Raw genomic sequence first — 12,797 nt, 5'->3', positions numbered from 1 at the left:
GTCAAACTCATCAGGTAACTGATCAATTCCTCTTTCGTTTCTTGGAGACATTCCTCCTTAAGCCCACTGTCCTCCTGCCAAACTGAATGGTGGCCCCTAGGCCTGCTACACAGCTGTCATCCTGCACCTTCCCTTCGGAAGGTCTCCCATGCTGGGTCTTGGTCTATGTGCTGTGACCATGCCCCAACATTTCATAGGACCCTATCGCCTGAATCTTCCAGAAAAAGCGATCTACATCACGAAAAACGAACCACATGCTCTCATGGAATGGGTTTCCTCATTCCTGTGTCACCTTCTTTCTTGATTTATTTCCTCATTTTGATAGACCATATCTTCTACCAGCGTTTATGTGAAAGGGCATATGGGAAGCAAACTTTGTGAGATCTCACATGTCTGAAAATTTTCTGATTCCACCCATACATTTGGTTGATACTGTAACCATACCTTATGTTCAAAATAATCTCCCTTCAGAATTCTGAAGGCATAACTTTAGCTGTTGCTGTTGGACATCATTCAGATGCCCAATGCTTTATGTATAACTCATCTTTTTTCTCTAGAATATTTTGGGAATTATAGTAATGTCCTTTGATTTGGGTCTCTCCTGGTATTCACTGTGCTAGGTACTCTATGGGCCCTTTCAATCTGGATGCCCATGGTCTTCAGCCCCGGGGAATTTTCTTCCATTATTTCTTTGATAATTTCTTCTCCTTATTGTTTGCCTCCAGGTGCCCATCTCATTGCTTTCTGTTCTATTTTCCAGAACAGTTCCTCAGCAGTATCTTCTAACTTTTCTGAGTTTTTGTTTGTTTGTTTCTGCTATTTAGATATTCTTCTTTTTTTTTAAGATTTTATTTATTTAGGGGCACCTCAGTGACTCAGTTGGTTAAGCATCTGCCTTCAGCACAGCTCATGATCCTGGGGTCCTGGGATCGAGCCCCACATTGGGCTCCCTGCTGATGGGGAGCCTGCTTCTCCCCCTCCCTCTGTCCTTGCCCCTGGGCTCATGCTCTCTCTCTCTCCCTCTCAAACAAAAATCTTTTAAAATATTTTATTTATTCATTCATTTATTTATTTATTTGAGAGAGCGAGCAGGAGGAGGAGCAAAGAGAGAAGGACAAGCAGACTTCCTGCTGAGCACAGAGTCTGACATGGGGTTCCACCCCAGGACCCCAAGATCCTGACCTGAGCCAAAATCAAGAGTTAGTCGCTTAACCAACTGAGTCACCCAGGTGCCTCTATATAGTCTTAATTCCCAGAAGCTCTTCCTATTTTTCAAATCCTCCTTATTAGAGCATTCTGTTCTTGCATTAAGGATGCCATAGATTCTCTTACTGCTCTGAGGACACTGATGAGAGTTTTTTGAGATCTTTCAACTATCCCTGCACTTTCTTTGAGTACCATTTTTCTGCTGTCTTTCATATTAGAAGCCTTAATCAAATGTCTGGTGAGCCTTTCACAGTCCACTCCTCTGTAAGGGGCACTGCAGAGCACGCTTGGAGCTCTGTGTGTACAGAGGCAGAGCTCGTCAGCAGATAGGCCTCCCGAGGAAGCGTCAGGTGGCCAAGCAGCTCTTTCACTAAAGGACCCACAAGGATCATATCCACAAGTTTTTGTGTGTGTGTGCTGATGAGTTTCCCCAGAAAGGAATTATTCTAATTTTTTGCCTGGGGGGGTAGACGCCTGACTGCCAGCATTCCATGAGCAAGGAAAAGGAAGGGGGACAGGGTTTTCACTGTTCAGCATCTAGATTTTCACTTAATCCTACTTTTCATACAGTGCGTAATCCACACCCTCACACGTACAGGTGTTTCCAAATCCACAGCCTCTCTGAGTCAGTCTCTCCAGAGTTAGTTCTTGTCTTCTGCCAAGGTGGGAGGGGGCAGTCACTTGGGTGGTCAAGCTGGAGAAGGGCTTTTAGGATCTAATTGCTTCTTACATAAACTTTCAACCAATCTTCTTCATTCTGGCTCTCAGAATTACTTAGTGCCTCTATTTCCTCCACCTTTCTGGGTTTCTGAGGCTCAGATCTCAGATCCGCTTGCTTCTTATAGGTGTCCCCTCGCCCTGCAGGAGGTTAGGTTTTAGCTTTTTCCATTCTGCTAGTTCAGTTAAAAATCATCCATCCGATTCCTATTTTACTAATTCTGTTGAATCTTGCACCTGCTGTCCTCTCTGCTCCCCTTCTGTCTTTGTGGTTTTATAGCTTTTCTGTTCTATTACTGTCATTTTAGTAGTTTCAGGAAGGAAGAAGATAAATGTGTCAATACATCATGTTTAACAAGAAATTCATACTCTTTTCTAGCTTGCTCTTTTCACCAAATGTAGAGTGAACATCTTTCCATGTCAATAAAAATGTTGCAATGTTATTTTTAGTGGCTAATATTCCATTTTGTGACTACAGTACAATTTACTTGATCGATACCGGGTTGCTAGACCTCTAAGGTGGTCTCTTTCTTTTCTTGTTGTTAAAAATCCCACTGTGATGAGGATCCTTACAACTTAATCATTTGCATATATCCTTAATTATATCCTCTGTCCTGCTGGAGTAGAAGTACTCAAATGATATGTCCATTTCTAAGGCTTACTGATACTTAGGTGAATAAATTACTATTAAAAATAAGTAATGTCAGGTGAACACACACACACACACACACACACACACAGACACCACCAAATCTTACTCATCAATCTAGTAAGGATTTGATTGGAAAAAAGTATGAAACTGGTCTACTGATTTCAATAACTCTTACCTGTGTGATATTAATAATAATATAGACCTGGCTATATAAGATGATTGACCCAAGAAATAAAAACAGGCTGCTGAGGTTTGAATATACACACAGATACAGGCATATAGAACACATGGACACACATTTCAATACTAACCTACTTATAACCATAGCTGTTATGACAGGCTCCCAGCCTGAGTGGAGAACTGTCCTTGTGGCTGGATGTTTGGCAGCTATTATAATCCAGATAGGAGTTAGAGCCAAGAAAAAGACACCGACTAACGGAGAAATGTAGTAATAGTTGTCTAAAATTAAAAAAGAGACAACATTTCAATCTCTCTTCTAATCATGTAGCAAATGTAGATATTAAAAGTACAAGTTTCCCGGGAGACAGGATGTTATCCAACATATTCACATGCTATATATTTTCTCTAAACTTCACACAAATTTAAACTATAGATAAGGTAAAAAATATTAAATAATATAACTGAAAACAAATACATTAATTCGATGAACATTTATTGAAATAGCTATCTGAGCTGGAGGAGAATTGCAGTAATCACAGTAAGGACAACAACAGTAAAAAAGCCAACATTTATTTGGCTCCTATTATTTACCAAGTACTGTGCTAAATGTTTTTTAGGCATCATCTCATGTGACTACCCTCACAAGTATGAGGACCTCTAGAGTCAAATGGTGTATTATTTTTACCCACAAGGATCTTATAGTACAAACATTCCAAGGAATACTGGCCAATCAATTGATAATAGATATCCCCCCAACGAGTGTTCTAAAGAGCATTCCAAGCTCCAAAATAAAATAGAAAATGAAGTTTAATAAAGGTAAACACCTTTCTTCACTGCTGAACTTCTCAGAACCCTTAATATGCCAAGACAGAATACAGTACACTGTATTAACCATAGTTTGGCCAGACTACCTAGTTTCACATCGCAGTATTACAACCAACCTTGGACAAGAAATTTCATTTCTATAAACTTCAATTTCCTTATCTATAAAATGGCAATAATAATAGTACCTATTTCATGGAGTTATTGTGAGTCTTAAGAGAATGAGTACATGTAAGTTATTGTGAGTCTTAAGAGAATGAGTACATGTAAGTACATGTAAGTAGAATGAGTACCTAGCTAATATTCATTGAACACTTACTATCATCATAATTATCATTGCCATTATCATTAACATCTTGCTATTTGGAACACACTGAGATAGCAGATTGCCAGGACTGTTATAATCCCTTTGTGGTAAACCGTCTTACTTGATCACAATTATTCATTCTCTCTCCATTCTTGTTATGTTTCCCTATAGAGTGAATATATTTGTCTGCCTCATTGACTTTGGGCTTAGCTATTTGTCTTGCTTTGTAGACATGCTGTATGTCACCTCTGAACAAAATTTTAAGTGCTTTCAGAAATGACTAGAATAGATAGAGATATATGGGTAGATATCAGCAGTCTTCAGACATCAGACAACAAGCATTGCAAGACTGTGATCCATGAGATCCCTGAGAAAAGGGAAAGAAATGAGATAAGCCCTACAACACCCTCAGCTTTTTTTTTTTTTTTAAGATTTTATTTATTTGACAGAGAGAGAGAGAGACAGCTAAAGGAAGAGTGGGAGAGGGAGAAGCAGGCTACCCACTTAGCAGGGAGCCCGAAGTGGGGCTCGATCCCAGGACCCTGGGATCAAGACCTGAGCTGAAGGCAGATGCTTAATGACTGAGCCACCCAGGCACCCCACACCCTCAGCTTTTTGACTAAAGGCACATCCCATACCACAGTTCAGGAAGGGAAAACTCCAGCAGAGTAAGGCTAGGGCAGCAGGAATTTATAGGATAAAATACTGGAGGAGAGGAAGCTCTCAGAGAAAGAGCTTGTGAACTGAATACTAAGCCATGCATGCACAGGGTGAACTCTACAAGTCTAGGCCAAGAATAATTGTGGAGTTGTAAGATGAAAAAATTCCCAGAGTTTACAGAGGGCTGGAAGTCATTCAAGAGCCAATCCTGTAGAGAGGAGAGGCCTCTTCAAACGTTGAGAACATTTAGTAAAGACCTGAGAAGGGTCACATCTTAGTAGAAGGACCAGCCCTAGTATAAAGTCTACTCAAGATTGGCTCCAATAAAGCTTGAAACCAAGACTTGTTAAGGCTCAAGCTAATCTACAATTAACTGCCTACAAGAACAAAGTCAAACACTTTGTAAAGAAAAACAAAACAATCGAGCATTTAATGTTATTACATTCATAATGTCTAGCATCCAACCAAAAATTATTATGAAGTGTTTGGAATAATATTTAGTCACATTTACAAACTTAGTTAATACACTGAGATTGATCTTAGACATTTCTCATGTCTCTCAAAAGTTTCCAAGCACTTAAGGTAATCTTTACAAATTTAATAAACATACAAATATGGCAAGTCTTTAAGTTTTCATAAATATTCATATAATGCATACGATTTTGGAATATTTAAATTTAAATATCACAAGAATAAGTCAATTACTTAATTACAAATTTAAGATAGAATTAGAAGACTGACATGTTTCTCTGATGGGCAAAGTTACAAGTATATTTAAAAGTATATGTTTTACCTCTTTAGCATAAAACCATTAATACCATGAATTTGATTCTCAAATATTTTTATACTTAATTCTAAATATCCCCAGGGATAAAGTTGCCTATCCCTTCCTGAAACAGTAACACCATCCCAAAACATTTTTGGTAATATTATTTTAGCTGATCAAGGTGTTACTAAATTTTTCTGGCACCTCACAAAATTCTTCAATCCTTATCCAGATCTTATCTTTGATTGAAATTTGTATTTCCTCATCTTAAGATATTTAAAGATCTCTCACTTATGATTAAAGATGTTTGAACCAGACAGAAACTCAATTTTTTTTCCCATCAGGTAGGAATAAACAATTACTATAAATACTAAAATAATATCCAACCAAATTTTCTCATGGCTTTATCTAGATCATATCTTCAAAATAATTATGCTAACAAAATCCATTTGAATATTTTCTTCATTTAAAGGGATATGACTCATATGTTATACATAGTGTCATTTTCTCCATGAATTTTATAAAAGATTGAAAAAAAATTTATTGAATGGATTCCCAGTTCTCCTTGTTAAAATACTAGATAAGCGTAAATAACATCCCAACTAGAAAGCAATTCTTACTTACTAAGATTACTTACTTACTTACTGAGATTGCCAACAACCTCTTTATAGGATGAAACAGAAAACTAAATCAAAATCCACTAAAACCCACTAAATCCACTAAACACAAAAGAAAAGAACTATTCTGCTATGTCAGATCATCTTAGTACTTTATTTTCAGGTCAAAAGAGGAGCATCCTACTCAGCTTTTAAGTTATTCTCAACATTAAATCTCTGGAAGGACATCTGAAGTGGGAAGAGGCACCTACCACCCCAACCCCAGAATCACTGCTTGAACTTTCAAAATGGGGGAAATTTTTCTCAGTAAATAAACTAAAAATAATGAGTGGGCAGTTCCTCAAAAAGTTAAACAGAGTTATCATATGACCTAACAATTCCACTGCTAGGTAAATACCAAGAGAACTGAAAACATATGTTCACACAGAAACTTGTATAAGCGTGTTCACAGCAGCATTTTTCATAATAGCCCCAAAGTGAAAGCAACCTAAATGTCCACAAAATGGTAAATGGATAAACAAAATGTGGTATATTCATACGATGTCATATTATTCAGTACTGATTCATGCTGCAATGCAGGTGAAACTTGAAAAACATACTAATTGAAAGAAGCCAGACATAAAAGATCGTATATGGATAATTCGATTTTTTTGGAAATGTCTAGAACAGGCAAACCCATAGAAAGTAGATTACTGGTTGCAGGGTCTGGGGAAAGGGTATAATGGGAAGTGACAGCTGAAGGTTTCTTCTGGGGATGATGAAAATGTTCTGGAATTATAAAATAGTTTGTACAATCTTATGAATGTACTAAAAACCACTGAATTGTACATTTTTTAAAAGGTGAGCTGTGTGGCATGTGAATTGTACCTCAATTTTTACAAATTCTAACAATGGAAATAGAGGAGGGGCAACTATAGTCTTCAAAAATTGCAATGTCTTAAAGACAAAGAAAAAATATATACAAATATACAAACATACATACATACATACATACATATAGAGACAGAAAACAAAAGACAAAACAAACAGGGTAAAATGTTAACACTAAATGTATCTGGGTCCAGGGTATGCAGGGTTTAAAAAAGTGGGGAAACCATGACAAAAATAAAAATTTCTAAAATGGATTTACTGTAAACCCATTCTATCTCAATTTCCTGCCAATCTAATAGGCCCATTCCTACCAAATTATGATTGCATAGGACCCTCCTATCTTTTTCCTGGCTAAGACCTAACCCAACTCCGATGGCTAAGGAAAAATTACAAATATAGGAAAAGGGAAGATTCTAAAACATTTCTCTTTGTAGGATATATTGGTATTTTATAGATGTCATAAAATTAAGGAATTACTTTTAGAAACCCACTAATGATACAATCGGCAAGAGAAAATGGTTGATTAAAAGCCAACCATGAACTTCTGCATTAATGTCAAAACCTAAAATACTGACTTCCTTCAAAATGAAATGCATTTCAATGATCCCAGTCAAAATAATATTTTGTACTAATTTCTGAGTATATCAGAATTAGGCACTGTAGTAGGTTGAATAATGACCCTCAAATATGCCCACATCCTAATCCTTAGAACCTGTGAATAATTACCTTATATGGCCAAAGAAACTTTGCAGATGGAAGTCAAATATTTTGAAATGCAGAAGTTACCCTGGGTTATTAGGGTGAGCCCGAAATGTAATCACAGGTGTACTGCCAGGCAGAAGTTAGAGGGAGATCTGACTCCAGAAGAGTAGGCAATGTGACCACAGAAACAGAGATTGAGTAATGCAGCTACAAGCCAAGGAATGCTGGCAGCCACCAGATCAAAGAGCCAAGGAATGCATTTTCCCCTAAACCCTCCAGAAGAGGCCAGCCCTGCTGACACCTTGATTTTAGCCTAGCGTAAGTCATTTTAGACTTTGGCTTCCAGAATTGTAAGAAGATCCATTTCTGTTGTTGCTGCTGGTTTTTTTTTTTTTTAATTCTATTTATTTATATGCCAGAGAGAGAGAGTGCACAAGCATGAAGAGCTGCAGGCAGAGGGAGAAGAGGCTCCCTGCTGAGCAAAGAGCCTAATGCGGGACTTGATCCCAGGACCCTGGGATCATGACCTGAGCCAAAGGCAGACATTTAACTGACTGAGCCACCCAGGCGCCCCTCATTTCTGTTGTTTTAAGCTACAGAATTTGTGGTAATTTGTTACAGCCACAATAGGAAATGAATACAGGTGTACAGATAAAGCTTTGCAGAATTTTAAGCCTAAGAAATGTCCGTGTGCATTAGTATTGATTCTGTGACATAAACTACAGAAAAGTAAGGATGAACACAGCTAAAGTGGTTCAAATCGCTGTGATTCCACTTAACTGCCAAACGTAACAGCCATCTTTCTGATTCACGGCTTGTACCTTTTAATAGATTGTTGGTGGCATTTTCCAACAACTGTTACCTAATTTCATTAACAACATTCATTATGTTTACTCTAAATTATTTTGAAATATGTAGCTCCTATGAGTGACATTCTTATATGACGGCTGTTTGTGTATGAGCAACAAAGCAAGGGGCATGGTAGTGCTCTTTTTTTTTTTAATGCCCTCCATTATAACTATCAGAATTTTCTCACTAACTTGACCTTCCAGGAATCACTCTAAACTAAGATGGTGAGTGCTGAAAACCTCTGAAGAAGACTAACATGCTAGATAAATTTAAATTCTACTCATATCACCACTCACATCCAGGCAGTGATATTCTAGAACACCCTGTGAATAATTAGCTGGCATCCCCGTTAGTTTCCACAGACTGGAGCAACCTAAGGCTGATCGTGATTGCTCCTATGGCTTCAACTAAGCCATCTTTTTAAAGTTAACCTCGAAGAATGAGAAATCAATCAACATTCTGCTTCTCAGATCTTGCCTAAAAAGAGAAGAGCTAACAACTTTTCAAATCGATAAAATCATGTACATACCAGAATCAGACAGCCATGCAGTTATAAATAACTGAAAAGGGGTTTTTAAAATCCTCTTAAAAGTATGCAAACCAGAAGAAAGAAAGGGCAGCAATCATTGTGTACAGGTATTTCGGTTGTTGGCCTAACTTCACCCTTTTAATAGCTTTTTAAAATTACTATTGTTTAAACATTACTCCATGCATGAATAAATGCCTTTCTATCTTCTTGGCAAGTCATAGCAAAGCATATCATAGTCCAGAGCTCAGATTACTTTCTAAACTAACTTTCTATTTTTGCTTCTATTTCAAGATCTCTCCTAGCCATATGCTACCATTTTAATTTTTCTGTAGGGATACTAATCCCCTGATACTTTCTGCTAAGGCAAGATACTCTTCCAATATTTCTCTAATACTGTGTCCTCATTGAAAGGGTCATTTTTTTTTTGTACAATCTATTCTGTTATTGGACAAAGAATATAGCAAAATCATTCAGAAAGATAGCTTATCTTCTATTTCCATGTGTGTACCACTTCCTGAATAGCTTCTACTCGCAGTAACTGGATAGCTTTCAAAAGATATAAAGCATTTCATCAAGTGTTATTTATTTAACATCCATTTATGTATATGGCCTTATGGGATGTTGATAGGTAGATAGACAGACAGACAGATATAGATAGATTTAAAAAGCACACACAATTTTGTCTTCAGAAGGTTATACCCTCATAAAGGAAGGTACTACATTCACACAAAAAGCTATAACGATCAGTAAAATGTAAAGAACACTACAAGGGAAGTACCAGTGAAGGGCTACAGGAATTCAGAGGAGGAAAATATCAATTAACATTAGGGAACTGTATGAATTTAGCACTGAAAATGAGGCCTCTGACTGGTCTTAATGAAGGGGAAGGGAATGACAGAAGGAAAAAACGAGAAAAATCATGGCTGATGTATGAGAATCAGTAACTGGGTGAGTCTGGCTGGAGCAGGGAGGGTGTTGGAAGACACATTTCTGCCAACTCCTAGAAGTTTAACACAAGGCTAAAACTTTAACTTTGTTAACTGAGCAACAAAGACTTAAGTGACTGTACAAAATAAAGTCAAGAGGAATAAACAAAGCTCTGGGCCGATTTTGTCCTTTTTGTGGAGAACTGGTGAGGTGAAAAGGGGAAAAATCCTGTATGTACTTCAGATATCAGAAATCAGCAAATTTTATCGGGGCCAAAAGAAAAGTAACACATTAAATGAATGTAGAATGAACTTCAGTACATGCATCAAAACTAACAAGACGAGAGGGGAGCTGTTCCAAGTCATTCTAAGTATCCGAAATTCTAGGTGGGGAATCAAGAGAGACTTTTCAGAACGCCCGTGTAACACACAGCCTCTATCTGTAACAGAAGCCTGTAGCTGCCATGAAATCCTCTTTTCTCTGAAGACTGCTAAGTGTTTCCAGCATAGTTCAGGAATTAAACTTTATTTCCAAGAACTAGGCAGCACAGCAGGGTGAATAGTCTCAGAATTTAAATGTGACTCTTTCTAACCTTTACACTCAGACTACCACTAACACTACACTGATCTTATGAGGCCCCCTAGTGCTCAAAACGTAGACACATTATAATCCAACACTGACACCAGAATAACCCTTCTTCCCTGTTAAATCAACTATAATTAAAAAATAACAAAATAAAATAAATCAGCGCACATTATTTTCCCCAAAAGTTGATTTATCTTCTGAAATCTCATAATACTGAGTCTATATCATTATAACAATTGTCATATTTATTAGGATAACATTCTTCAATGGCATTCTCTTTCTTCCTTTCTTACTATTCAGACTTCAACTGAGGAGACATCCTGGTATTCAACCAGGAGCTGAGAAATGTGTTACAAATGACTTTATGGTAATTTGAGCACCCAAGTCTGCAAATATACCTTTTCTGTTTATGTGTGTAAGGCAACCCACCCTAGAGACACTACCAACCTTCCAGTCCCATCCCTACCCACCCTCAATATTCCTACCAAGACCCACAGAACAATAACAGGTAGAAAACCTTCACCCTCTTCTACTTCCCCCTTCCATTCTCCTCCCCACTCTTCCTCACAGGGGAGACACTTGTCTAATTGGTAAGACAGGGAAAGGGCACTAACCTGTCTTTTGCGATCCAGCCTATTGATGAGTCTCCCCTCCCCAACACAGTTAGCAGCCCATTTCTGTGCGGAGATGAGGCCTACAAGTCACCCAGCTGCCTGCCCATGAGTGGGTAAATGAGTGAATTAACAGAGTAGAAGAATATTAAGTCGCATTCTCTAATACTAGCCATATTTAAATCCCTGACGTCAGTATGAATTTCTAACTTTTATAAAATAGACGGAAAAAGTATGACTAATTATCACCCCAACAATAAATGAAAGATTATCCCTTTACTAACATAACTCATCTTCTGTGCTTTATTTGACTGGAAGAGAAAAAAATGGACCATTACCCTGAATATACTTGTACACACAGCATTCCTTGTATATTTCACAACAACAATGAAAACCCAAGACCTATATGAACAAGATCTTATGACATTTAGGCCACTGATAATTTATTGTCTTCTACCTTGCTTCAAGTGGACATAGCTTATTTCTAAATGAGAAGAATTTTCCTTGAACATCTGGTTTTACTGACCATTGTTTTTATGCCACTCATTAAATAATTTAAGGCAATTTTATATACTAAATGAAGCTTCCCTTAATAAATGATTGCCTTTGTTAGGTTAAAGCCCTTTCTTTAGTTCAAAAACATGCATCTGAGACTTACTTCTTCAAACCAAATGTACTTTAGACTTATTTTAAAGTATACCATAAATCTGTATAGAATCCACAAAATATATGAGGATATATGAATAAATGTTTGCTTCTGGCTTGGCTTATAAACTATCTTTCTTTTTTTTCTTGTAGTAGTCTGTGGGTTTCTGTTTCCTTTTCTTTTTTTTTTTAATTTGGCATCTAAAAAAATAAAACCATAGCCAACTTTTAGCACTAAACCAATGCTCATAAATCACATTCATTTACATTGATAATAATTGTGTTAAAATAATTCATTAGATTCTATACATAATCTATCGCTATTATCAGGAATTTTATATATATATACAATTATTATATAATAGTATAATTATAATCTGTCACTATTATAGGAATTATATAATATTATATATATTATATATATTATAACATATATGTATACATGAATATATGATGTCTCCAACTTTACACAACATTCAGGCTAATTTTCATGGTAACTTTTTGGTTACTGTTAATTGCCATGTTGGTTTCTGATAGCGGGACAATCGCTAAATTTCAAGCACTGCTCTGACCTTATATTCTGGGAGAGTAGCACAATGCATATATCAGAACACTGTGGATTGACTCCTCACTGCCTACACACTTAGCGAAAGGGCAGAATTCATAGAATATTAGACCTGTGTTCAACCTTCCCAGCAGTCGTGGGTAACATACATAACCTCTACGAGCCTCAGTTTTCTCATCTGAAATTAGAGATGATAATCCTTATCTTATAGAGTTTTAAACTCCATAAGAAAAAAAATGTGAGAAAAAAATACATAGGAGAACCACAACACATAGCAGGTATACAACAAACGGCAGTTACTGTTCTACTCAGTCTCAACCACAGCTCTACAACAGAAGAAGGCCACCAAGGATTCATGGCATTGCTGCAACAATATTTATTTAAAAAGACTCTGAACAGCACATTATATTTAATTCCAAGTTAACTTACCAAGACAGGAGTACAAACCCTGACTTATCCAGGCTAATATGGCAAGAGTTATGAGGTCACCGAAACTAGCAGCAATGGGGGTAGCAACGTTATCAGGATTTATGCCAGTCTTCTTTGAACCAACGATAACCCCAACCATTATTATTCCTGGAAGAAAG

General features: G+C 37.0%; 1 protein-coding gene across 5 annotated transcripts in view; it reads right to left on the bottom strand.

The window, feature by feature from the left end:
• The window catches only part of SLC41A2 (solute carrier family 41 member 2), a 107,618-nt gene that overhangs the window by 37,158 nt on the left and 57,663 nt on the right, over window positions 1-12,797 (bottom strand). For all 5 annotated transcript variants that reach the window (XM_044384473.3, XM_026499766.4, XM_044384471.3 and 2 more), the window contains 2 exons: window positions 12,640-12,786; window positions 2,887-3,034 (listed from right to left, as the gene is read on the bottom strand). In XM_044384473.3, the coding sequence (XP_044240408.1) occupies window positions 2,887-3,034; window positions 12,640-12,786 (295 nt within the window). The remainder of the gene's footprint in view (window positions 1-2,886; window positions 3,035-12,639; window positions 12,787-12,797) is intronic.

This window comes from Ursus arctos, unplaced genomic scaffold, assembly GCF_023065955.2.
Source record: "Ursus arctos isolate Adak ecotype North America unplaced genomic scaffold, UrsArc2.0 scaffold_21, whole genome shotgun sequence".
Taxonomy (NCBI): Eukaryota; Metazoa; Chordata; class Mammalia; order Carnivora; family Ursidae; genus Ursus; species Ursus arctos.
This window is presented reverse-complemented; position numbering and strand designations above follow the sequence as displayed.